We start from the raw sequence: 26,009 nt of genomic DNA on the forward strand, positions 1-26,009 counted from the left end.
CTTGTCTCCACCTTCCCCAGCCCTGACCCAATCTTTATTCCATCTGCTGCCCCATCTCTGATTCTCTTCTCACCCCTTCAATCTTCTAGAATTCCTGTTTCTTTCCTAGCACTCACCAGACTTTATTTTATCTGAATCCCTGTCCAAGGTCACTGAGATCAGTTATTTTGGCCTCTATTTCCTCGTCTGTAAAAGGTGAATAATAGCAGTACCTACATTGCTCCATCCCAGTGTTGATGTGAGGATGAAACAATAACACTCACGTAATGAGTTTATACTGCCTGGTTCATAGTAATCCCTCAATAAATTGAAGCAGTTTTTTTTTCTTTAATGTGGAGGTGGGAGACATGCTCAGTCTAACTGCAGAGAGTTAAAGGAAACACAGGATTCCAAGATGGAATTCTGAAAATATTTTCCCGTGGCAACATTGTTCCACACCGTGATTGTACTCTCTATGACTATTATTCTCCTAAAGATTTTACAGTTCTAGTGCTTCAGCTCAATCCTACAAGTTAAATGGGCCCTCCTGGACTGAACTGGAAAACTAACCACCATGAAAAATCTTATTTCAAGGGAAAAATGTGAGTTCTATACACGTCCCTTATAAATGAACTTAGAAATAGAATCCACTCTTACTCTTGGTGTTGCCTAGAATTTAATGTTGTAAAGGAAGGTGCTTTGGAGGCTGTAAATTTGTCAGGCTGGTGAATGGTAGACATTCCACTGACCTGAGCTCTCTGAGCAAGAACCTTAGGAGTAAGCCAGATGACAGAGGTGCTCAGGGACAAGAGGGGAAAGCAAAACTGTGTTGTAAAGAAAACTAGGTAGGCCTGGGGGCACGAGTGTCAATAGGAGGTCACAGTCAATGCCTTGGCATGCAGAGGCTGAGGAGGAGTCTTGGAAAGAAACCTCAAAAAAAGGGAAAACAGGGTCCTGAGAGCAACACTAGAGGAGTGGGTACCTACCTGTTGGTGAGGAGGCTGTGAAAACAGAAAGGTTTCAACCAGGAGCTTATAAAAGTATATCTGGGATCCAAACAGAAAAGGAATAGCTAAACTCAGAATTTAAAAATGAAATAGAGTGGCCAGAAAAAGTACAAAAACTGCAGCTCCAGGGCTGAGTGAATAGAAGAGGTGGATTTGGGGCCATTACATGGAAGTGCGAGATAAGGTTTGAATGATGCTATATCCTGAAGCTAAGCTGAGAGGTTTCAGGATACAGCTGGGAGACACTCAGGACTTCTCGCTGTTGTCAAGTTCAGCATGAAGCTGGTCTTGTGGGTGCACAGGACAGCAACGAGCAGGGTGGGAAATGGGGAGGGAAGCGATACTGCAAGAAAGACAGGAAGTGGGGAAAGGAGCTGGCTTTTGGTGGAGGCACAGTCTCTTCTCCACACTGAACTAGTGAGAGCCAAGAATGAGCCTGACAGAGAGCCAGGTCTACCTGGGCACTGCTGGGCCCCGTCTCAACCTGTTAGCACACCAGGCATCCCGTGCATCTGCTGTGTCTGCAACTACATGTGGACCCCAAAGTGACACCAAGATCTTGGTGATATGAAACGCAGCTAGCAAACAGGAAATCTCAAGGATGTATCCTACAGTGGTCATCAAGCCTCTGCTTGAATACGTTTACAGATGGAACCTCACTCATGAGGCACCCGTGTCCTTATTAAAGGACTGTCATTGTGAAGAATTCCCTCCCCACAGCCAGAGCAGAGCTGCCCCCTGGTGACTTCTAGCCCCTGGTTCTCATCCTGCTCTCTAGAGCTAAGTAGTCAAATCTGATCCTTCCTCTCCCTGAGAGCAGGTTGCATTCCCCTAAGTCTTCTCTCTTCTAGGATAAATAATCTACATTACACAGCTTTAATAACCAAGCAAACGATCATTTCATGGTGGCCAAATGTATGCAAAGCACTGTGCACGTGCTAAGTGGGATCCTAAAGTGAATAAATTATCTCCTTGCTCTTCAGGCACAAAAGGTGAAGACGGAGGCATGGACAATGGACTCCAACACAAAGAAGACTGATAAGTACTATAATAAATGTTCAAAACTTGCTATCATGTAGCTATGGGGCAAGAGTAGCCCAAGTCAACTTGGTAGATGTGGAAAGGCTTCTAAGAAGAGGTGGGATTTGAGTCAGTTTGAAAGATGTGGGGAAGGAGGCAGGTGGTAAGTAGAAAGAGTATAGGACATGGGCTTATGGACCTTGGTTTTTAGCTTCCTGTTTGACCTTGAGCATATTTAAAGTGAGGGCCTTGAACTAGATGATCTCTAAAATCTAGTGATAGAGACCACAAAGGGTATAAGTTTGAGTATTCCAAATTAGGAAAGAGTCCAAAAGGGTGAAGCCCTGCCCATATCAAGGAAATGGTGTCTGTGTGTTTGGAGCAGGGATGGGGCAGGTGCTATGAGGAGGATAATTCATTCAGTATTCTGCCTGTTGTACTGATACAGCACGCATCACCATTCTGATCACGTCCTGTTGGGACACTGACAATGTCCTCCTTAGAATGGTGATGATGGTACCACCAGCACCATCAGCAGCAACGACATTTCTTTAGCAATTTACTATGAGCCAGACGTCTTTGGACGCACTCTATGTATTTACATTTACATCCCATGGAATTCTTATAACAGCCCTATGAGACAGGTGCAAGTTCTATTATTCCCATTCTACAGATGAGAAAGCAGAGGCATTAAAAACACAGAGAGTAAATAACATGCCCAAGTTCACAGAGCTAGTCCAACGGCAGAGCTGGAATTTGAACTCAGGCAGTCTCGCTTGCTGCTTCACTTCTTCAGTAAGAAAACCCAAGGGCAGAACTGAATATAGCTCTGTAGGCATGTCCCGCCTCAGCAGGACAAGGGCACAGTGGCACTATGGCTTCTTTTGCATTCCCATTAACTCAGCCCAAGACAATATCGGCTTTCTTGGAAGCCACACCACACTGAGGATTCAAATTGAGTTGGCGGTCACCTGAAACACTTTTGACATGAGCCACTCTTAAGCCAGGTCAGTCCCATTCTGTTCACATGCAGTTGATTAGATAATCCTAAATGGTGGGCTTTTCGTTGAGCCCTACTACATTCTAGGTTTCAGCTCAGAGTTTCACCCTACAATAATTTTGAAACATAATGCGATCTGATGTTATATCTCCCAGCTTAGCAATAATAGAACAATAACCGCTAACAGTTATTGGAGCCTTAACTTTGTGCAAGGCACCCTGATAACGTTTTTCATGTAGCATCTTATATAGTTAAGTCTTTACACAAAGTCAATTATTACTATTATTATTATTTGCACTTAAGAGAATAGGAAATCAAAGCTAGTCAAGTTACGAAACTTGCTTAGATCCCATCAGGGAGGGACAGACCCAAGCTTCATATCCAGGGTTGTCTGACTCTGGATCCTGAACTCTTATCCATACATTCTCCTACCTCTTTGCATCAGCTATAAACTTGCCATTATTTAAGTCAATCACAAAAAATATCAAACAGAATCAAGGACAGAACTCAAAAGTAAATTATATCCTTCCAGGCATATTTGAATCAATTACTCATGTTGTCATAGACAGCTAGAGATTGAGGGATTTTTTACCTAAGATTGAGGGCCAGAGAAGTTGAGCAATTTGTCCAAGCTCACACACCTGGGGAAGAAAGGAGACGGAAGACTAAACAATCCAGAGAGGTCAAGCCCTTCATTCATCCCATCAGCACACACTTCAAGGATAAATGAGAAACCATCCAAAACGTTTTGCAACGACAGTATCATCTACGTTGCAATTCTCCAACTCATTCACATGCCTCTCATGAGATCTTTACCAACAACCCTATTGGAGTGAAGGTGCACTTCATCAAAGAAAGACAGCCCTGATCTGTGGGAGATGGATTAGCTTGACCTGGCCGACTCTCAGGGAACACGTGGAGTTCTTCATTCTAACAGTACGTAAATCATCCACTTAATAATCTGCTGTAGGATTTTGCAGGGAATGAGCACCAGTGTGAGGTCTTTTGAGACCTGCCAACTCCCTGAAAACTGTGCAAGTCATCTCCAGTCATCAGGCACCACTCCACGGCGGCCTGGCTCTCCCTGAACTGGACCTGAGGTTTGCTTAAAGCTGCTAAACGCACGCCTGCCATCTACTCTTTATCTGAGGCTTCAGCTTCTCTAAGTCGTTTCCACCTGAGACTGTTTTCCTTGGTAGAGAAGTCAAACTGAGTCAGAGTGGCTCTCTTTTCTTTCTGCCTTCTGTTGTTGTAAGTGCATCTGAAAAATTCCTTCTTTTGTTATTAACATTTTCAAGAACCTCGGCTCAGTCAGACACTTACTCCAGGCCTATTCCACCCTTTCGTATCTGCTTTTTGTCACAGCCACTGACGAAGACTCTCTCCTTGACCAAACTTTAATCAGGCTCCTCTGATCCCAACTAGGCCCTGTCCTTGGGCGTGTTCTCCAAGAGCCCGGTTTGAGCAAAAATCCTGCTAAGTCAGTTTAGGCAGAATCTCCCACCCTTAATATCTGATCATCCTTGAGAGCTGACCAAATTCTTCATCCCCAACCATCCCCTAAGTAACGTGCAGTCCCCCTGGCCTGCCTTCAGCAAGAATCCTATGAAGTTGGTTTAGCCAGAATCCCCCTTACCGCTAGTGCTTCCTCCATCCACTGACTCCCACCCTGATCCTTGGCTATGAATTCCCACTTTTCCTTGTTGAATTCAGAGCTAAGCCAGGTCTCTCTGGCCTACTGCAGAACCCCACTGCTCTAGTCCCTATACCTATTGCAATAGCCCTGAAAATGGCCTGACTTAGTGTTTTAACAAGTGACAGAACAATTTTGTCTTTAGAACCTCCCTTGGACGTCTTTTGTATATGTGCTTTTAAAGTGAGAGCTCATCCAAGAACTTCCTCAAAATCAGCATCTTCCCTTTCCTTCCTTCTCCAGATCCCTCTCTCCTACCCCTCATCCCGTAAGAGGCAGAATCAGGATTCAACTCCAAACCGCCTGTGGAGCCTGAGCCTTTAACTACTACGCTGTATTATCCTTGTATGCTCTGCAAATGTGTCAATGACTGAGCCATTAATTAAAACGCAATCAATAACAGAACCTGAGTTCTCTCTCCACCTGCCTCTCAACAATTAAGCAGACATCAAAGAAGAGCCTGAAGGGGACATGAGGGGCAGAGAATTTAAGTAATTTAACCAATGTTAGGAGAGAATTTTTTTTAAAGGTAAAATCATGACTGTGAAAGATAAACAGAGCCAGACCCTAGTTAAAGTGGTAAGGACATATTTTAATCAGTCATATAGTGTTGAAATAGAGAAAAGAGTCTATCACTAACTGAACTGAACTTGGATTTGTACAAGAGTGACCTGGCCTTTTAAAGGGAGAATGAGGGCGATTGAAACAAAAAAACAGCCCACTAATTGGGAAAAATATTTACAAGCTACTTATCCGACAAAGGGTTAATCTCCATAATATACAAAGAACTCACACAGCTTAACAACAAAAAAACAAACAACCCAATCAAAAAATGGGCAGAGGACATGAACAGACATTTCTCCAAAGAAGATATAAGTATGGCCAATAGACACATGAAAAGATGTTCATCATCACTAATCATCAGGGAAATGTAAATCAAAACTACACTAAGATATCACCTTACACCCGTTAGATTGGCAAAAATATCCAAAACCATGAGTGACAAATGTTGGAGAGGTTGTAGAGAAAAAGGAGCCCTCATACACTGTTGGTGGGAATGCAAACTAGTGCAGCCACTATGGAAAACAGTATGGAGATTCCTCAAAAAATTAAAAATAGAAATACCCTATGACCCAGCCATCCCACTACTGGGTACCTATCCTAACAACCTGAAATCAGCAATCCCAAGAGTCCCATGCACCCCTATGTTCATCACAGTATTATTTACAATAGCCAAGACGTGGAACCAACCTAAATGCCCAGAAACTGATGATTGGATAAAGAAGATATGGTATATATACACAATGGAATACTACTCAGCCATAAAAAAGGACAAAATTGTTCCATTCGTATCAACATAGATGGACCTTGAGGGTATGATGTTAAACAAAATAAGCCAGACAGAGAAAGACGAACTCTATATGACTCCACTCATAGGTGGAAGTTAACATATAGACAAGGAGAACTGATCAGTGGTTACCAGGGAAAAGGGGGGGTGGGGGGAGGGCACAAAGGGTGAAGCGGTGTACCCACAATATGACTAACAATAATGTACAACTGAAATCTCACAAGACTGTAATCTATCATAATCTTAATAAAAAAGAATTAATTAAATAAAATAAATAAAAAGGGAGAATGAGGGATTAGGGAGGGGGTGAGCAGGAGTTCAGTAGAGTCAGTGGAGTAATATATTACCAAAAGCTGTAAGGGGAGATTGGTCCATGTGAAACCATATGGGTTTGTCAGGCTCCTACCCTCCCACAGAGACCAGGAGACAGGGACTCTACATTCAGGCATTGGCTCGAACAAATAGTAAATTGTTTTGGCAGCCTTGCGTTTTCTCAAGCAGACACTTTAAGAGGGACTAGGGTCATCCTAGAGATGTGGCCATATGTAATTAGAAATTATGTTAGTGTTTTGTGCAAGTCTTTTTTTTTTAACATTGGCCCTGAGCTAATATTCATCATCAATCCCCCTCCTTTTTTTTTTCTCCCCAAAGCCCCAGTACATAATTGTATATCCTAGTTGTAAGTCCCTCTAGTCTTTCCATGTGAGACGCTGCCACAGTGTGGCTTGATAAGTGATGCATAGCTCCACACCCAAGATCCGAACCACTGAACCCTGGGCCGCCCAAGAGGAGTGCACAAACTTAACCACTCTGCCACTGGGCCAGCGCCTGTTCAAGTCTTTATAGGACAAGGTGAAGCCTAGTCAAGAAAGGGCTCAGGAGAGCCTGGCTAGAGTTTGGTCAAGGAGAAATCTTTGCCAACTCTCACATAATATAAAAGAATATGTGTCAAACATTTTATTTAACTCATTAATTAATGGTGGAACCAGTAAAATGTTACAACCAGTTCGAAGGAGAACTCAAACTACTGTACATTTATAGTTAAATAAGAAATGCTGAAATGAATTTATAAATAGAGGCAAAACTGGAAAAACCGGTCAATATCCGAAGCTATTGCATTCCACGAGAGAAAATTTGCATTTAAATGGAGGGAATTATTTGCATTACTATCACTTTCCTATAAGCCAACTTCTGTCTCTACAGATTTGTAAAATAGCCCAATCAAAAGTCAACAAAGGTGCGCCTGTCTATAAAATCAAATAATCCCCAAAGTTTCCAGTATCCCATTGAAAGCATATCCAGCAATCTCTCTTGCCCGTTTCATAAGCTTCCAGTTTTTCCCTACAGCAAGGTCAAACTGCAGTAAAAGTTAGTCAAGAAAATCAAAACGATGAAGAGTATCAATAATCAGGGATCGATCTGTACAGTATTAGGACGATGGTCAGGTTTACTGGTTAGGTTCCTGAACTCTGAAGATTGATTGCTTGGGCTTCCTCAAATCCCAGTTTTGCCACCTGTGGTTGTGTTACCTTAGGCAATTTTACTCAACTCCCCTGTGCCTCAATGTCCTCATCTGTAAGATGGGCATAACAATAAGTATCTACTACATAACTGAGTTGACAATTGGTAAAATCTCAGTAAAATGTTAGCTATTATTATTATGCCTCTTTGGAGCCTCTGGCCATGTCATGTCTCTGGCCGTGAAAGCATGCCTATCTTTACTCTAAAAGATAATGCCCATTGAGCCCCAGAATTCTATCTTAATGATTATAAATTCTACATTAAGGTGAACATTAATTCTTTCTCCCAAAGTTTCCATTGCTTCTAGTAAACTAACCAGTTCCTCTTTGCCTAGTGTCAGATTCAAGTGTAGAAAACATTTATCACCATTGCTTCCTTTTACTTAAGACATGCCATTAGCATCAAGTTAGAGATTCTGTTTGTTTATCAGGAGTGTTTAAAGGAAGTCAAGGTAATTTAAACCCTCTATCACAATTATATTCTGCCTCTGTGCCAGTGTGATCTCTGTACCAAAAGCAACATCTGTCTTCTCTCTAGCTGGGCCAATTGTAGCAACCTCCAACACCATCACTTCAGTTCCTTCTATTATTTTGTGTTCACCAAAACACCCTAACCACAAGTTACAGCATTACCTTACAGGTGTAGGGGAAGAAAAAAACTTTTTCCTTGACCCTCCTAGATTCTCTGGCTGGCAAATTAGACAGCTTAACAAGAGAAAAACAAGCAGAAGTTTATTAAAACATACAGCTCACATAAATGTAGGAGAAACTTGGTGATGAGTAATGCAAACTGGTGGTTAGAACTGGGGCTTATGTAGCATCTTAACAAAAGAATAATACATTTACACAACTATAGGAAACAAAGAAGCAGTTATTAATGAGCACATGAGCACTACCCATGACTATCACCCCAGGGTTCAGAGCAGAAAGAGCAGGCAAAAATGCCCATCTCCCAATCTTTCTCAGGAAGCGATCAGACTACTTACTTTACAAGCTGCTGCCTGAGGGTTGGGCTTCTAATTAGCATACATCTAGATGCTAACTGTGATCCTTACCAGAATCTGAAAGAGCCAGTGGGCACTTGCCCTGTCTTCTCCCTCCTGCTCACTCCAACAGTAAAACCAAGTTGCCAGTATCTCCCTGGAAGGAACCTGTCCTCATATATAGCACCCCAAATTTTAGGCTTGCACCTGAAAGACAGATGGCTCGCTATGATAGCCAACAGAGCTTGTGTTAATGAGTCCCACAGGACTACTGCAAGCAAAGAAGCAGCGTTAAATGAGCACAGGAGCATCCGTTATGAGCTATACACATGAACTTAGCCAGGGGGAGCAGACAAAAACATCCACCTCCCAGTTTCTCCCTATAAGCGGTTTGACTGCATACTTTCCAAGCTGCCTGAAGGCCCAGCTAATCAGTCTGCCTCTAGGTGTTGACTGCAATCCTCCCCTTTGGGACGCTGACAGGTCTTGGCACAACTAACAACTACTGGGAACGACTAAGAACAAAGACAAAAGCTTGGAAAGTCACAAAGCTTTAAGAGGCAACCAGGAGCTCAGTTCAGGCTGATTGATAAGGTCCATCTCCTACATAAAACCAGTCTGTCAAGACTACAAGAGGTGGTGGCTTTTTCTAGTTCACAGAAACCAACACACGGAGTCAAGGAAAATGAAGAAACAAAGGAATATGTTCCAAACAAAAGAAGATAAATCTCCAGAAATTGATCTTAATGAAATGGGGATCAGTAATTTACCTCATGAAGAGTTCAAAATAATGGTCATAAAAGTGCTCACAGAGGTCAGGAGAGCAATGCATGAACAAAGTGAGAATTTCAAGAAAGAGATCAAAAGTATTAAAAAGTACCAAACGCAAATCATAGAGCTGAAGAAAACAGTAACTGAACTGAAATGCAAGAGAGGTTCAACATCAAACTATATCAAGTAGAAGAGAAGATGATGAACTCAAAGACAGGGCAGTGGAATTCATCCAATCACAGAAACAAAAGAAAAACAAATGAAAAAGAGTGAAAATAGCTTAAGGGAATCATGGAATATAAGTCCCATGGAGTTTCTAGAACTGGCCCAGCCAGAGAACATATGATGCTTTTGTGTAAATGGTCACATCAAGCAGACCAATATATGCATTATAGGGGTCCTAGAAGGAAAGAGAGAGAGAAAGGGGTAAAAAGCTTATTCAAAGAAATAATGACTAAAAACTTCCCTAACCTGGGTTAAGAAATAGGCATCCAGAACCAGGAAGTCCATATAGTTCCAAATAAGTTGAATCCAAAGAGATCCACACCAAGATACATTGTAATTAAATTTTCAAAAGTTGGGCCAGCCCCAAGGCGAAGTGGTTAAGCTTGTGTGCTCTGCTTCAGCAGCCCAGGGTTTTACCAGTTTGGATCCTGGGTGTGGACTTAGCACTGCTCATCAAGGCATGCTGAGGTGTTGTCCCACATAGCACAACCAGAAGGACCTACAACTAGAATATACAACTATGTACTGGGGAGCTTTGGGGAGAAGAAGAAGAAAAAAATTTTTTTAATTAAACAAAAAAGAATAGCAGTCAATTTTCAAAAGTTAAAGACTTTTAACTTTTAACTTTAAAGCAGAAGCTTAAAAGAAGAAATCAAAAGGGAAATCAAAAAATATCATGAGATAAATGAAAATGGAAAGACAACATACCAAAACTTATGGGATGCAGCAAAAGCAATTCTTAGAGGGAAATTTGTAGTGATAAATACCTACATTAAGAAATAAGAAAGGATCCTAACACATTCTACAAGGGCAACATCATGCTGATACCAAAGCCTGACAAAGACAGGATGAAAAAGGAGAACTACAGGCCAATATCGCTGATGAACATAGATGCAAAAGGTCTCAACAAAACTTTGGTAACCATAATTCAGCAATTCATCAAAAGGATCATACATCATGATCAAGAGGGATTCATCCCAGGGACACAGGGATGGTTCAACATCCACAAATCAATCAACGTGATACACCACATCAACAAACTGAGGAATAAAAACCACATGATGATCTCAATAGATGCAGAGAAAGCATTTGACAAGATCCAACAGCCATTTATGATAAAAACTCTGAACAAAATGGGGATAGAAGGGAACTATCTCAACATAATAAAGGCCATATATGACAAACCCACAGTCAACATCATACTCAATGGGCAAAAACTGAGCACCATACCCCTGAAAACAGGAACGAGACAAGGATGCCCTCTATCACCACTCTTATTTAACATAGTACTGGAAGTTTTTGCCAGAGCAATTAGGCAAGAGAAAGGAATAAAAAGAATCCAAATAGGGAGGGCAGAAGTGAAACTCTCGCCATTTGCAGACAACATGATCTTATATATAGAAAACCCCAAAGAATCCATTGGAAAACTTTTAGAAGTAATCAACAACTACAGCAAAGTTGCAGGGTATACAGCAAAGTTTGCATAAATCAGTAGCATTTCTATACTCTAATAATGAACTAACAGAAAAAGAACTCAAGAACACAATACCATTCACAATCACAACAAAAAGAATAAAATATCTTGGGGTGAATTTAACTAAGGAAGTGAAAGACCTATACAATGAAAATTATAAGGCTTTTCTGAAAGAAATGAATGATGACATAAAGAGATGGAAGGACATTCCATGTACATGGATTGGAAGAATAAACAAGTTAAAATGTCCATTCTACCTAAAGCAATCTACAGATTCAGTGCCATCCCAATTAGAATCCCAATGACATTCTTTACAGAAATAGAACAAAGAATCCTAAAATTCATATGGGGCAACAAAAGACCCCGAATTGCTAAAGCAATCCTGAGAAAAAAGAACAAAGCTGGAGGCATCACAATCCCTGACTTCAAAACATACTACAAAGCTACAGTAATCAAAACAGCATGGTACTGGTACAAAAACAGGTGCACAGATCAATGGAACAGAATTGAAAGCCCAGAAATAAAACCACACATCTGTGGACAGCTAATCTTCGACAAAGGAGCTGAGGGCATACAATGGAGAAAAGAAAGTCTTTTCCATAAATGGTGCTGGGAAAACTGGAAAGCCACATGCAAAAGAATGAAAATTGACCATTCTTTTTCACCATTCACCAAAATAAACTCAAAATGGATCAAAGACCTAAAGGTGAGACCTGAAACCATAAGGCTTCTAGAAGAAAATGTAGGCAGTACACTCTTTGACATCAGTATTAAAAGGATCTTTTCAGACACCATGCCTTCTCAGAGAAGGGAAACAATAGAAAGAATAAACAAATGGGACTTCATCAGACTAAAGAGCTTCTTCAAGGCAAATGAAAACAGGATTGAAACAAAAAATAACCCACTAACTGGGAAAAAATATTTGCAAGTCATACATCCAACAAAGGTTTAATATCCATAATATATAAAGAACTCACACAACTCAACAACAAAAAATCAAAAAACCCTATCAAAAAATGGGCAGGAGACACGAACAGACATTTCTCCAAAGAAGATATATGGATGGCCAATAGTCACATGAAAAGATGTTCATGATCACTGATCATCAGGGAAATGCAAATCAAAACTACACTAAGATATCGCCTTACACCCATTAGAACAACAAAAATAACTGAACCAAATAGTAACAAATGTTGGAGAGGTTGTGGAGAAAAAGGAACCCTCATACACTGCTGGTGGGAATGCAAACTGGTGCAGCCACTACAGAAAACAGTATGGAGATTCCTCAAAAAATTAAAAATAGAACTACCATACGATCTAGCTATCCCACTATTGGGTATCTATCCAAAGAGCTTGAAGTCAGCAATTCCAAAAGTCCCATGCACCCCAATGTTCACTGAAGCATGATTTACAATAGCCAAGATGTGGAAGCAACCTAAGTGCCCATCAACAGATGACTGGATAAAGAAGATGTGGTACATATACACAACGGAATACTACTCAGCAGTAAAAAAGAACAAAATCGTCCCATTTGCAACAACATGGATGAAACTTGAGCGAATTATGTTAAGTGAAATAAGCCAGATAGAGAAGGACAATCTCTGTATGACTTCACTCATACGAAAAATTTAAAAATGCAGACAGAGAACAGATTAGTGACTACCAAGGAAAAGGTGGGGTGGAGGGTGGGCACAAAGGGTGCACTTACAACACGACTGACAAACAATAATGTACAACTGAAATTTCACAAGATTGTAACCTATCATTAATGCAACAAAAATTAAATTAAAAAACTAAAAGAAAGAAGAAAGGAGGCCAGCCCAGTGGCACAGCAGTTAAGTTCACATGTTCTGCTTTGGCAGCCTGGGGTTCACTGGTTTGGAGCCCGGGTGCAGACATACACACCACTTGTCAAGCCATGCTGTGGCAGGCATCCCACATATAAGGTAGAGGAAGATGGGCATGGACGTTAGCTCAGGGCCAGTCTTCCTCAGCAAAAAGAGGAGGATTGGCAGCAGATGTCAGCTCAGGGCTAATCTTCCTCAAATAAATAAATAAATAAATAAAAAGAAAAAACTTGGAAAAAAAAAGAAATAAGAAAGACCTAAAATTAACAACCTAACTTTACACCTCAAGGAACTAGAAGAAGAAGAATAAAATAAGCCCAAATTTAGTAGAAGGAAGGAAATAACAAAGATCAGAGCAGAAATAAATGAAATAGAGACTAGAAAGATGATTTTTAAAAGATCATAGGGACTAAGAGCTGGTTTTTTTAAAAGATAAACAAAAGTGACAAACTTTTAGTTAGACTAACTAAGAAAAAAGAAGACTCAAATAAATAAAATCATAAATGAAAAAGACGACAATACAACTGAAGATATAGAAATACTAAGAATCATAAGAAACTACTATGAATAATTATATGCCAACAAATTAGATAACCTAGAAGAAATGGATAAATTCCTAGAAACATACAACTTACCAACACCAAATCATGAAGAAATAGAAAATCTGAGTAGACTAATTGCCAGTAAAGAGACTTAATCAGTACTCAGAAACCTCCCAACAAATAAAAGTCCAGGATTAGATGGCTTTAATGATTAATTCTACCAAACATTTAAATAAGAATTAATACCAATCCTTCTCAAACTCTGCCAAAATAATTCAAGAAGAGGGAACACTTTCAAATACATTTTACAAGGCCAGCATTACCCAGACACCAAAGCCAGACAAGTAACCTACAAGTAAATAAAATCATAGGTCAATATCCCTGATGAACATAGATGTAAAAATCCTCAACAAAACATTAGCAAACTGAATTAAGCAGTACATTAAAAAGATCATAGACCATGATCAGGTGAAATTTAACCCTGGAATGCAAGGATGTTTCAATATATACAAATCAATCAATGTGATATGCCACAGTAACAAAATAAAGGATGAAAATCATATGATCATCTCAATAAACGCATCTGAAGAATTTAGCAAAATTTAGCACCCTTTTATGATAAAAACTCTCAACAAATTGGGTACAGAAGGAATGTATCTCAATATGATAAAAGCCATATATATGACAAGCCCACAGCTAACATCATACTGAATAGCAAAAAGCTGAAAGATCAGGAACAAAGATACTCACTCTTGCCACTTTTATCTAACATAACACTGGAAGTCCTAGCCAGAGCAATTAGGCAAGAAAAAGAAATAAAAGGTATACAAATAAGAAAGGAAGAAGTAAAATTGTTTGTTTGCAGATGACATGTGTAGAAAACCTTAAAGATGCCACCAAAAAACTGTTAGACCTAATAAACAAATTCAGCAAAGTTGCAGGATACAAAATCAATATATAAAAGTCAGTTGTATTTCTGTGCATTAACAAAAATGTATTGGAAGGAGAAATCAAGGAAACAATCCCTTTCACAATAACATCAAAAAGAATAAAATACCTAGGAATAAATTTAAACAAGGAGATCTCTGTACTGAAAACTATAAAACACCGATGAAAGAAATTGAAGAAGACAAAAATAAATGGAAAGATATTCCATGTTCATGGATTAGAAGAATTAATATTGTTGAAATGTCCATACTACCCAAAGCCATGAGATGCAATGCAATCTCTATCAAAATTCCAATGGCATTTTTCACAGAAGTAGGAAAAACAATCCTAAAGTTTGTATGGATCCAAAAAAGACCCCAAATGGCCAAAACGATCTTGAGCAAGAACAAAGCTGGAGGTATCACACTTTCTGAATTCAAACTATACTACGAAGCTATAATAAAATATTGTAATCATAACAATATGGTATTGGCATAAAAACAAACACATAGATCAACAGAACAGAATAGAGGTGCCGGCCCGGTGGCACAGCAGTTAAGTGTGCACGTTCCACTTTGGCGGCCCGGGATTGGCTGGTTTGGAGCCCGGGTGTGGACATGGCACTGCTTGGCACACCATGCTGTGGTAGGCATCCCACATATAAAGTAGAGGAAGATGGGCATGGATGTTAGCTCAGGGCCAGTCTTCCTCAGCAAAAAGAGGAGGATTGGCAGTAGTTAGCTCAGGGCTAATCTTCCTCAAAAAAAAAAAAAAAAAGAACAGAATAGAGAGCCCAAAATTAAACTCATGCATATATGGTCAATTAACTTTCAGAAAGAAGCCAAGAATATAGAATGCAGAAAGGATAGTCTCTTCAATAAATGGTGCTAGGAAACAGGACATCCACGTGCAAAAGAATGAAACTTGATCCCTACCTTATACCACACACAAAACTCAACTCAAAGTAGATTAAAGACTTAAATGTAAAACCTGAAACCACAAAACTCTTAGAAGAAAACACAGGGCGTAAGATCCTTGACATTGGTCTTGGCAATGATTTTTTGGATTTAAGACCAAAAGCAAATGCAACAAAAACAAAAATAAACAAGTGGGACTGTAGCAAACTAAAAAGCTTCTGCATAGCAAAGGAAATCATCAACAAAATGAAAAGGCTATCTATGGAATGGGAGAAAATATTTGCAAACCACATATCCAATAATGGTTTAATGTTCGAAATATGCAAGGAACTCATACAACTCAATAGTGAAAAAACAAATAACCCAATTAAAAAATGGGCAAAGGACCTGAATAGACATTCTTCCAAAGAAGACATACAAATGGCCAACAGGTACATGAAAAGGTGCTCATCATCACTAATCATCAGGGAAATGCAAATCAAAACCACAATGAGATATCACCTCACCTGTCTATTAGGATGTTTATATCAAAATGACAAGAGATAACAAATGATGATGAGGATGTGGAGCAAAGGGAACATTGGCACACTGTTGCTGGCAATGTAAACTGGTACAGCCACTACGGAAACCAGTATGAAGGTTCCTCAAGAAACTAAAAATCCAACTAACATGAGATCCAGTAATCCCACTTCTGTGTATATATATCCAAAGGAAACAAAATCACTATCTCAAAGAGATATCTGTACTCCCATGTTCATTGCAGCATTATTCACAATAGCCAAGATGTAGAAACCACTTGTGTCTATCAACAGATGAATGCATAAAGAAAATGTGACATACAGTTATATGCCCCATAACAACATTTTGATCAACCACAGACCACATATATGATGGTGGTCCCATAAGACTAGTACCATATAGCCTAGGTGTGTAGTAGCGTATACCATGTAGGTTTGTGTAAGTACACTCTATGATGTTCATATAACAATGAAATCACCTAACTATGCATTCCTCAAAATGTATTCCCGTCATTCTGTACCACATAACTGTATATATACATATGCATATATGTATACATACGCATATATATGTGTGTGTGTGTGCGTATATATATATATATACAGGGTATAGAAGGAATGTACCTCAGCATACATGACAAGCCCACAGCTAACATCGTACTCAACAGTAAAAAGCTGAAAGATCAAGAACAAGACAAGGATGCCCACTCTCACCACTTTTATCCAACATAACACTGGACGTCCTAGGCAGTGCAATTAGGCAAGTAGAAGAAATGAAAGGCATCCAAATAAGAAAGCCTTTATCACATCCATACATAAAATAGAATATTTTCAGCCTGAAAAAAAAGGAAATCTTGCCATTTGCGACAACATGGATGAACTTGGAGGGCATTTTGCTAACTGAAATAAGCCAAACAGAGAAAGACAATGCATGGTATCACTTACATGTGGAATCTAAAAAATAATTTAAAAATTTAAAAAGTCAAACTCATAGAAACAGAGATTATAATGGTGGTTGCCAAGGGCTGGGGGGTGGGGGAAGCAAGAAGAGGCTGGTAAAAGGGTATGAGCTTTTAGTTATAAGATGAATAAAGTCTAAAGATCTAACGCATAGCATGGTGACTATAGTTCATAATACTGTATTGTTTAATCAAAATTTGCCAAGAGAGTAGAACCTAAGTGTTCTAACCAAAAAAGGGGGGGTCAGGGGGAGGAAATACGTGAAATGATGGTGGAACTCAATGGTGGAAATCCTCTCATAATGTATGTGTATATCAAAATCAGCATGCTGTACACTTTAAATATATTACAATTTTATTTGTGAATTATACTGCAATAAAGCTGGGGGGGAGGGGTGGGTAGCAAACTGTGGGAAGGTAAACATATGAGGGGAAAGTAACGGAAGGTTCCGGTTGTTTTAGTGAGGTTTGTTGTGTAGATTCCTCTGGTAGCAGCTCCAGGCTGATAAGAGTCTAGAGTTGTCTCCAGTGATGAAGAATCCTCCTTCCCTTCCTGGTAAGAGGCAGAATGCAGAGCGTTTTTCCCGCGGATGCCTTTTCTTAATTGCCTTCAGCTCAAAATATGCCCTATGCCAAAGCGGCATGTTTTGGGGTAGCACACTCTGAACCCCTTCACAGGCACACTTCGTGACAAATGGTGCTTCTCCTCTGCTTCTTTTTTCAAATGTTTCATTTGAACCAGATTCTTTCGTTGCTTCATTTCATCTCTGATCCCATTTCAAGTTTCATCATTGAGATGAAATAAGGATGTCACAGCCCCAAAGTAACGTGTTGACCATTCTAAAATCTGCTCATCTGGCCTTTCAAGTCTTATTTGGTTATGCACTTATAAAGATGGGCAAAATCCCCCAAATTTTTCTGAAGATGAGCTTTTTTTTTTTCTTTTTAGACATTGGCACCTGAGCTAACAACAGTTGCCAATCTTCTTTTTTTTTTCTTCTTTTTCTCCCCAAAGCCCCCCAGTACACAGTTGTGTATTCTAGTTGTCAGTGCTTCCAGCTATGCTATGTGGGACGCTGCCCCAGCATGGCCCGATGAGTGGCGCCATGTCCAAGCCGAGGATGGGAACCAGTGAAACCCCGGGCTGCTGAAGCAGAGCGCGTGAACGCAACCACTCAGCCATGGGGCCGGCCCCTGAAGATGAGCTTTTTATCCATACATTCTAACACTTAGAGATTTTTCCCTGAGACATAATCCCAGTAATCATTTAAATAAATTCCAGAATCCAAGATTAAGGCAAATGGAAAATAAATACAACAATTTCAAAAATATCCATACCCAATAATTCGACTCCCTGGGAATCACTCCTCAGGAGACAATGCAAAATAAAGGCAAAGATGACAAAACTATACTCTGCAACATTATTCATAACAGTGAGCACTTGAAAACAAACAAAATATTTAAAAATATTTGCCTGATTAATAACTTTAGTGCTTTCATTTACTGGACTCATACCGCCATTAAAAATTCTATTTATGAAATATATTTGTTGGTACGGAGATATATTTATGATAGATGTTAAAAGAAAAGTCACAAAACTACAATAACATCTTAACTATGTAAAATCAAGTACATTATATTTTTTGAGGGATCCATCTGGCTGACATAAACACTCAAATCGGCTTAAGCAAAAAAAGCAGGGGCACAAGGAGTCTCCAGACACCAGGTGGCAAGTGGAGAGCTCCCAGGAACCAGGGCAGTACTCTCTCCTGCCCCCTGGGGTCCCAAGCTCTCCAATTCTCTCTTGATTAGTTCCTTCATCACTTTCTCCACCCATCAGCTTTTTCTCCTCTGCTGCATGGGACCCAAACAGGACCTCCCAGTTAAAACAGTTGAGGCTGGCTAGAATCTCTGTAACGCTATTCCAAATTTCTTGGACATAGAACTGAATTGGCCCAGCTTGGGTGGGCAAGACCACTTGTTGTCCAGTTGGATATAGTTAGAGGGGCAGGGCTCATTCCGTCCTGCTTGCTACAGGGGTGTAGCCCAGTAGGTGCATTATTGGGGGCAGCGTGAAAGGAAAGGGCAGTGGGCCAGGCAGACACCTGAAAGGTAGCCGACTGTTATTGTCATAGAAGGAAGGAAAGACACCACATCTTTAACAATATTTATCACTGAATGACCGGATCGCGGTGGTCTTTATCTTATGTAAGTCATTTTACGTTTTACAAACTTTCTCTAACACTGTGTATTTTTAGAATCAGGAGAAAAGCAGGTTTAGTTTTGTTTTTTAATATATAACATGTTTTGAGTCCTGTCCCTATTATGCGTCAGCTTGTTGGGTGTGGGCGGTGCCAAGTTGAATGATTAATGAAGATTCTCTGTCCTCAACCAGCCTGCCTCCTTGTACCAATTGTCCCTTCCTTGTGCCCATACTTACCTTGCCAAGACCTTGTGGGATTCTGAATGTTTCCACACCACTGTCATGGCATTATATAACCCTGAGCTCCAATAACAACCATAGTCCATACTAGGTGATTTAGTTATTGATTATATGCATTTGTCAATTCTTAAATTGCTTCAAATGAATATATCTCATCTTCCCAAAAAAGACTGTAAGTTTTTTTAAAAAAAGAATAACCGTTCTTAGTATTTCTTTAATGCCCCTTCAGTTGACTAGACTGGTGAATGTTATGCGCAACAAATATTAGTTTGCTAGTTAAAATTCACTTTGAGTCACAAAGGAACTACTTTCCCATAACCACACTTCATTTGGCTCTCAAGGATCTGTTTGCCCAATATTTAAATGGCCAGTTCTTCCCTTACTTTTTTTTGAAATTAACTTCAATTCCTCTTTCGCCATTCACACTTCCTTCATCTTCACATTTCAACCAGCCAGCACTCACGGTTTCAAGATCACAAGTATGGTCATAAATGTCTGTTTCAGTTAAGAATCTGGATAGAGTGGAAAATCATTTTTAACCGTTTCTTCTTTCATATACATAGGAAATTATATCCCTAAAATTGTGACATTCGGTCTTTAAATGAGTTTTTGTGGCTTCTTCTATGGCTGGGGTTGGATTCTGTTTTTAAAGTTTTTTCAGTGGTTCTATTTGAATACCATCTTTGAATCTCATAGGAGAGGTAACATGGTATAGCCTGAAGGCAGAAAGACCAGAGTTTGGATCTCAGGTCAACTGATAGGGACCGTTAGCAAGATACTTTACCTCTCTGAGCCTCAGTTTCCTCATCTGTAAAATGGGGATCATAACACTTGCCTCTCACTGTTGTTAAGATTAAACATGTGAGCAATATCTGTCACATATGAAGCAGTCAGTAAACGTTCGTTAAACTGATGAAATGGAAAGAAAGTAAAGAACTATCAGGAAAACACCCACATAATTGTCCCTAAGGGCAGTGAGACTCCTTGATAAATGATACAGAACTCCTTTTAGAGTTAAATTACATGGGCAAAGGTCAGTCCTTCCCCCAGTAAAAAGCCAGGGGCGGGGCTTAACAAGGAAGTGGTAATCCTTTCCTCAGCCTCAGTCCCAAACCTGAAGAGGCTACATCTGGATGTAGTCTTACATTGAACGAGCCTTCCTCAATGAGAAGCCAAGAAGACGTGGTGAAAGTTACCTCTTAAGTTTTCGTGGAGAGAGACTCAAATACAGAAATATCCCTCCTGACCTGATCCTTACCCGAGCTGCAGCCGGAGAAGCCACTGACAGCTTCGAGACCAGGTAACACCAGGAGGCACTGGTCTTCATTCTCAGCTGCCCAGGAGGACACAGTGTGTCTTGAGTCCTGGCTTTACTAATGAGGTGACCTAACTGGGGGAGACCTTTACTGAGTTTATTAAGTTCCTATTATGTAAGTCTCAGGAAGTAAAACAGGTTTCAAGGAAAGAGAAAGAAAGCTATTTAAGTTTCTCTTTTGCTACAGAAGGTTTGGGATGGTTAAGAATATATAAGTGGATGAAACATTTGTAACATTAAGCAGTCCCCTTCAGTGAGTATGTGACAAGGCATGTGATGACATGACAGCTGGTCAGTGGCAGGAGCCCATGGAGATGCTGACTCCCTCCCCTAGAGTAGGGATGGGGCTGAGGGTGGGAATCCCTGGGTTTGAGCCCAGAGTCTTGAGCTGTAGGAACTGTAGGAACTCAGGCACAAGGTCCAGTCCTGGCAGACCCCCGAGAGACTTCCTTGAGTACAAGCCCCGGATAAAAAGGGAAATTCCTCTCCCTCCTTTCTACAAAACTCCCTCCACTCTTGAGTTCCCTGCCCCCTTGTTCTTCACTCAGAGTCTTAGTCCTTTGTTACTTAATATGACCTAAGGCTCTGTCTCTCAGTTTAGATTCTACTGTAGGAAGTTAAGACGTTTTACCTCATACCTCACTTCACCCTTAGGATTAAAGAACCTGTCATGCTCAGAGATGACACACAGGGGAGAAAGAAGGAGACGCTCAAAGTTCTGAAGTTCGGGGGAGGAAAGAATAGGGCAGCCTCTGATGGGCATAAGGGGACACAGGGTGCTGAGGGGCAGGCTCAAGGCAACCAGACAAAATTTAGCTCAAAAGGTGTCCTGGGAACCTCCCTGGGGATGAGCATCTACACCCCTGAATTACACTCGGGCCTCGTCTATGCATCCAGGGCAATGGAAGTCAGCTCTTTGGCTGAGCCTGTTGCCAAGGGCTCCTCCACGCCCCTCACACCCGGGACAGGCCCTGCAAGGGGAACCTAGTGTGAGTTCTGTCCAGCTTACCCCGGCAACCTGTGGCAGCCTCTGTGAGTGGAACCACAGAGCACATGCTCGTGTTGTGTCCTCTGTGTGCTTATCCATTATCTGCCATGGGAAGGGAAGTGCAATCTAACCTCCACAAATGAAGCCAGGGCTAGAAAAATCCCCAAAGGGGTCTGGCCACAGCAGGAGTTTAGGCGCCGGTGGCCTTCTCAGGACAGCTGCTCCTCAGGACAGCTGCGGAGGCTGGGAGGACCTTGGCCATCCAGGGGGCTGGAGGGAAAGCACTCGGGGAAGGAAAAGAGGCCAATGAAAGAAGGCCTGTGACCTTGCGTTGGAGTGTAGGTTTGCCCTGGTTTGTTCTAGATAAGGAGAGGGTATGTAAATACACAGGAGAAGGGAGGGCTGTGTCCACTGAGTCACTGAATTAGAACGAGCTCGCAGGTCTCATTCCGGAGCCCATTCGCCCTCCAGGCCCTGAACCAACACCCAGGGCCCCCACCCAGGGCTTCCTGTCCAGAAACATAAACATAAAATTGACATGGAAGTGCCCATAAACCCCAAAGTTGGGCTTTTACTTTCGACAGGTGTGCCACACGAGCTCACACAGCTCTGAGACAAGGCTTGTCTCCACAGGGACCACAGCACGCCCCTGACCCACGACGAGCATGCGCAGGGGGACGACGCTGCACCTGTTCACTATGTTTCAGCATCTGAGCTAACACTGTCGCTTGAGCACTGCTGTGCTTGTGTGGCCCTCTCCTCCTTGGCTGGCCTGTCAGCTGGGCCAAGTACCCAGTGCCTGTAACCCAACAGAAATCTCTTCTCTCACCAAATGGAAGGCCTGTGTGCTCCATCTTGACCTCAATGGTTTCCCCCCTTTTCTGATGTTGCTCCTGAATCGGCATTTAGCAAACTTGTTTCTTAAAGAAGTCAGACCCTCCCTCCCTCCAACACCACTACACATACAAGCAGGCACGCATGCGCGTGCACACACACACACACACACACACACACACACAATTTTACAGTCCGCATACTACATTAGAAAGGTTTTGTTTATTTGTTCTTTAACTTACATGGAGGTTTCTTCAGAAGCATAGTATTATGGCTTGAGGAGAGGGCCCACCCTCCTACCCCAAGGACATACTTCCTGTCGGCCGTGCACTTCCTGCCTACAGCGTCCTGAGCTGCCCAATTTGAAAGGAAGCTTTGACTATACAACCTCGTAAATCCTCTCCTGACACAGTCCAGCTCTGGCGTCCTCCTGGCTCAGCCCCTTCAACGCCAAGTCCACTGCCTAGAGTTTGGACCACATAAGCTGCCCTCTCCTCACTCTTTCTGGCTCATTCTCTTGCTTGTCTCAGGTTGCTCAGTCTTGATTCTTGGTCCATTTTACTCGCTTACATGTACCTCAGCTCTCAATATTTCTCAGCAACATCTTTCCTTCACAGGGTAACCAGATTTGCATAAAAACACAAGACACCCAGTTAAATGTGAATTTCAGATAAACTACAAATACTTTTTTGGTATAAGTATGTCCCATACAATGTTGGGAGATACTTATACTAAAAAATTACCTGTTGTTGACCTGAAACTCGAATTTGACTGGACACGCTGCTTTTTACCTGGAAGCTCTATCATCACTTTTCATTCATTCATCAGATATTTGTGGAGAACTTACCACATGTCAGGCATTATGCTAGGTGCTGGGAAAGCTGGTCCCAGCTTCTGGGAGAAGACTGGGAGAGAAGTTCCAGTCTTCATGTCTTACAGGATATAAACTTTCTATACACACAATATATATATATATAGGACTATAGGAAAGTAGAGGAAAAGAGTATGGATTTTGTGCTAAACCTAATATTTGCATGTCACTAGTTTCCTTAATTGCTGCATTTGAGCTTGCTTCTATAAACATATTAAAATTTATAGAAAAGGCACCCTATAAAAATAATATAATTTTAGCGAATAATGACACCAATATTTCTTGAGCATTTGTCATCGACTACGCCCTATTTTAAGTGCTTTACATATACTAATTCTTTATACTAATTCTTTTTATCCGCATACCATCTTGATGACGCAGGGGAGTTTTTCATCCCCATTTTACAGATGGGAAAGTGGAGGCACTAATAAATTAAGAAATATGCTCGGGTGCACAGCTAGTAAGCAGATGACCCAGGATTTGAACTAGGTCATCTGAATCAAGAGACCAGCGCGTTAACCACTACTCTGTACAGACTGATGCTTGTATTATTATTTATGGTTTATGAAGGATTTTCACAGTTTGTTATTTAATCCTCCTATATAGTCAGCAAGTTGGATAATATGAATCACATTTTATAAATGGAAAAACTACACCTCACAGAGGTTAAGTGATTTGCCTGAGTTCCTTTACCACTAAGTATGAAAAGCAATTCTTCAACCTATCTTTTCATTCCAAATGTTGCGCTCACCCCAATAGACCATCCGAAAACTCCTTGGAGCTCTTCTAGAACAGTGTTGCCCTAAGTGGGTCTCATAAATATTATTTTAAATCAAATACTTGTTCAAACGCTTCAATCAAGCTCTAGTCTAAATGCTTTACAAATATTAACTCATTTCATCTTCCTAACTCGTTTCATCTTCATAAGAGTGTGAAATAGGTACCGTTTTAAACATGAGGGAAGTGAAGCATAGAGAGAGACGTCACATCACTGCTAGTGGTAGAGTCAGGATTTGAACCCAGACAATCTCAGAATAGGAAAAAATTCCACAAGTCATTGTCCAGTGCGTTTTTGTATCAGGCATAATTGTTGTCACTGGGCATACAGCACAGAAAAAACAGCACACAAACATGCCTGTCTTTGTGGTACTTATATCTAGATAAACCGGAAGACCTGGCAGAAGATCCCCATGGCGTGTGACTTAACCCAGCACCGAGAGAGGGGTGAACTGCTCACCTGAGAGGATGCGTGTGGGGGAGGGTGGGAAGGGGGAGGCAGAAGGGTGGAAAAGATGGGAGGAGCACATGCTTTGCACAGATGTTGAAGTAACTCCTGACAGCGAAAGGTTGGCCATGGTGCATAGTGAGTGTGAAACTGGGAGAAGATGAGGGAAGGACTGTCGAAACCAAAGCCCTGGAACAGGACAAGAATGTGAACAGACAGAAGGGAGGAGGAAGCCTGGTGGTCATGCCCCGACTTTGCACCACAGCCCTCAAGCATTTGCTTATATTCAGTTACCTGAGCCGGGTTTGTGGGGCTTAGGAATCGTGTGAATGTGTCTGTGTGTGTAGTAGCCGTCTCAGGTTTTGCAACTCTGCCCTTGGCCACCCTGGGAAATCCATTTCTGTCCCCTCCATCTGCACCTGACGTCCTGGCATAGCCCGCTGCAGTCCCCTCCCGAACTCACCCAGCCAGGGCCCATGGCTTTCTCAGGGCCTCGCCAAGGAGCAGTTCTGCAGAGGAACAGCTTCTGTATCAGCCAGTGTGAACATCTTCCAAATAAAGGAGAGGAAACAAGGATGGAAACGGGAAGCATCCGGCAGGCTGGCAGGGGAGCTACTTCAGCCCCCACGCCTCCTTCAAATCGAATCGGAGGGCGAAGTTAGAGACAATCCAATGTGGAAACCGAGGACCAAGGGGGTTAAGTGACTGCCCAAGGACATTGCAAGTTAGAAGCTGAGCCAGCCCTGACCATCGGCCTCCAGACACCCAATCCAATTTAGCTGTACCTGTCACACTGCCTCCAGCCCTGTCTGCAGTCAGTGTCCCATCTTTGGGATGAGAGGGTACAGTGGAGAGAAAAGAAGGGATATGCCAGTCAATCCCATTAGTATCACTATACCTCACTTTATCACACCAGCTCACATGCCAAAAGACAGTCTTAAAGTAGGACAGTTAAGAGAAGGGAACACGATTAAGAGCCACATCCAGGACAGAGTCAGAGGGCCTGGGATGACAGTTGTACTAGAAAAAACATAATAGCTACCACTTTTGAGCTAGGTTCTGGATTGGGACTTCTAATGCATTATCTTGTACCTTCACAGTATTCCTGTAATACAACTATTATTATTTTCAATTTACCTATAGGAAGCTTAAGTTCAGAGAGGTGAAGTAACCTACCCCAGGTCACACAGCTCTAGTCAGTGGTATGGCCAGAATTTGAACTCAGGACTGTTAGACTGAGATGCCCAGCCTGTTTTCCAGTCCACCCACTGCCTATGAAATTTTAATCCAACAAGAGTTGGTCGATCTGGGCTTTCTGGCATCTGGGACGAAAAGGAAAATGTAGTCCTTAACACACAACAGAAGAAAGCAAAGTAAAACATTAACCAAAAAGAAATGATTTCCTAGCTGGAAACCAGAAAAACAGTTACATCATGAAAGCTTAAACCGAGCAAAATCGGTTTATTACGTCTATCTGGTTATTCATATGAAAATAAAGATGAAACCCCTCCATCCCTGTCATCTTAGTGCTGGTATCAATCTTTCTAAAACACGTCTGTGATCACATCACTCTCCACCCAAAACTTCGAAAAGCTCTCCGTTG

At 41.3% G+C, this 26,009-nt stretch overlaps 1 protein-coding gene across 3 annotated transcripts in view; it reads left to right on the top strand.

The window, feature by feature from the left end:
- Positions 1-472: 472 nt before the first annotated feature.
- The window catches only part of BCL2L14 (BCL2 like 14), a 40,999-nt gene continuing 15,462 nt past the window's right edge, over positions 473-26,009 (top strand). The window contains exons 1-3 of one of the 3 annotated variants that reach the window (XM_005610947.4): positions 481-581; positions 1,970-2,028; positions 20,274-20,473. Coding sequence is in view for 2 of the 3 variants with exons in the window: in XM_070269913.1 (XP_070126014.1) it covers positions 554-581; positions 1,970-2,023 (82 nt within the window). In the remaining variant the exon portion in view is untranslated. Of the gene's footprint in view, positions 582-1,969; positions 2,029-20,273; positions 20,474-26,009 lie in introns of all 3 variants that reach the window. The other 2 variants (XM_001501285.5, XM_070269913.1) reach the window with 2 other exon arrangements.

This window comes from Equus caballus, chromosome 6 (genome assembly GCF_041296265.1).
Source record: "Equus caballus isolate H_3958 breed thoroughbred chromosome 6, TB-T2T, whole genome shotgun sequence".
NCBI classification, from domain to species: Eukaryota; Metazoa; Chordata; class Mammalia; order Perissodactyla; family Equidae; genus Equus; species Equus caballus.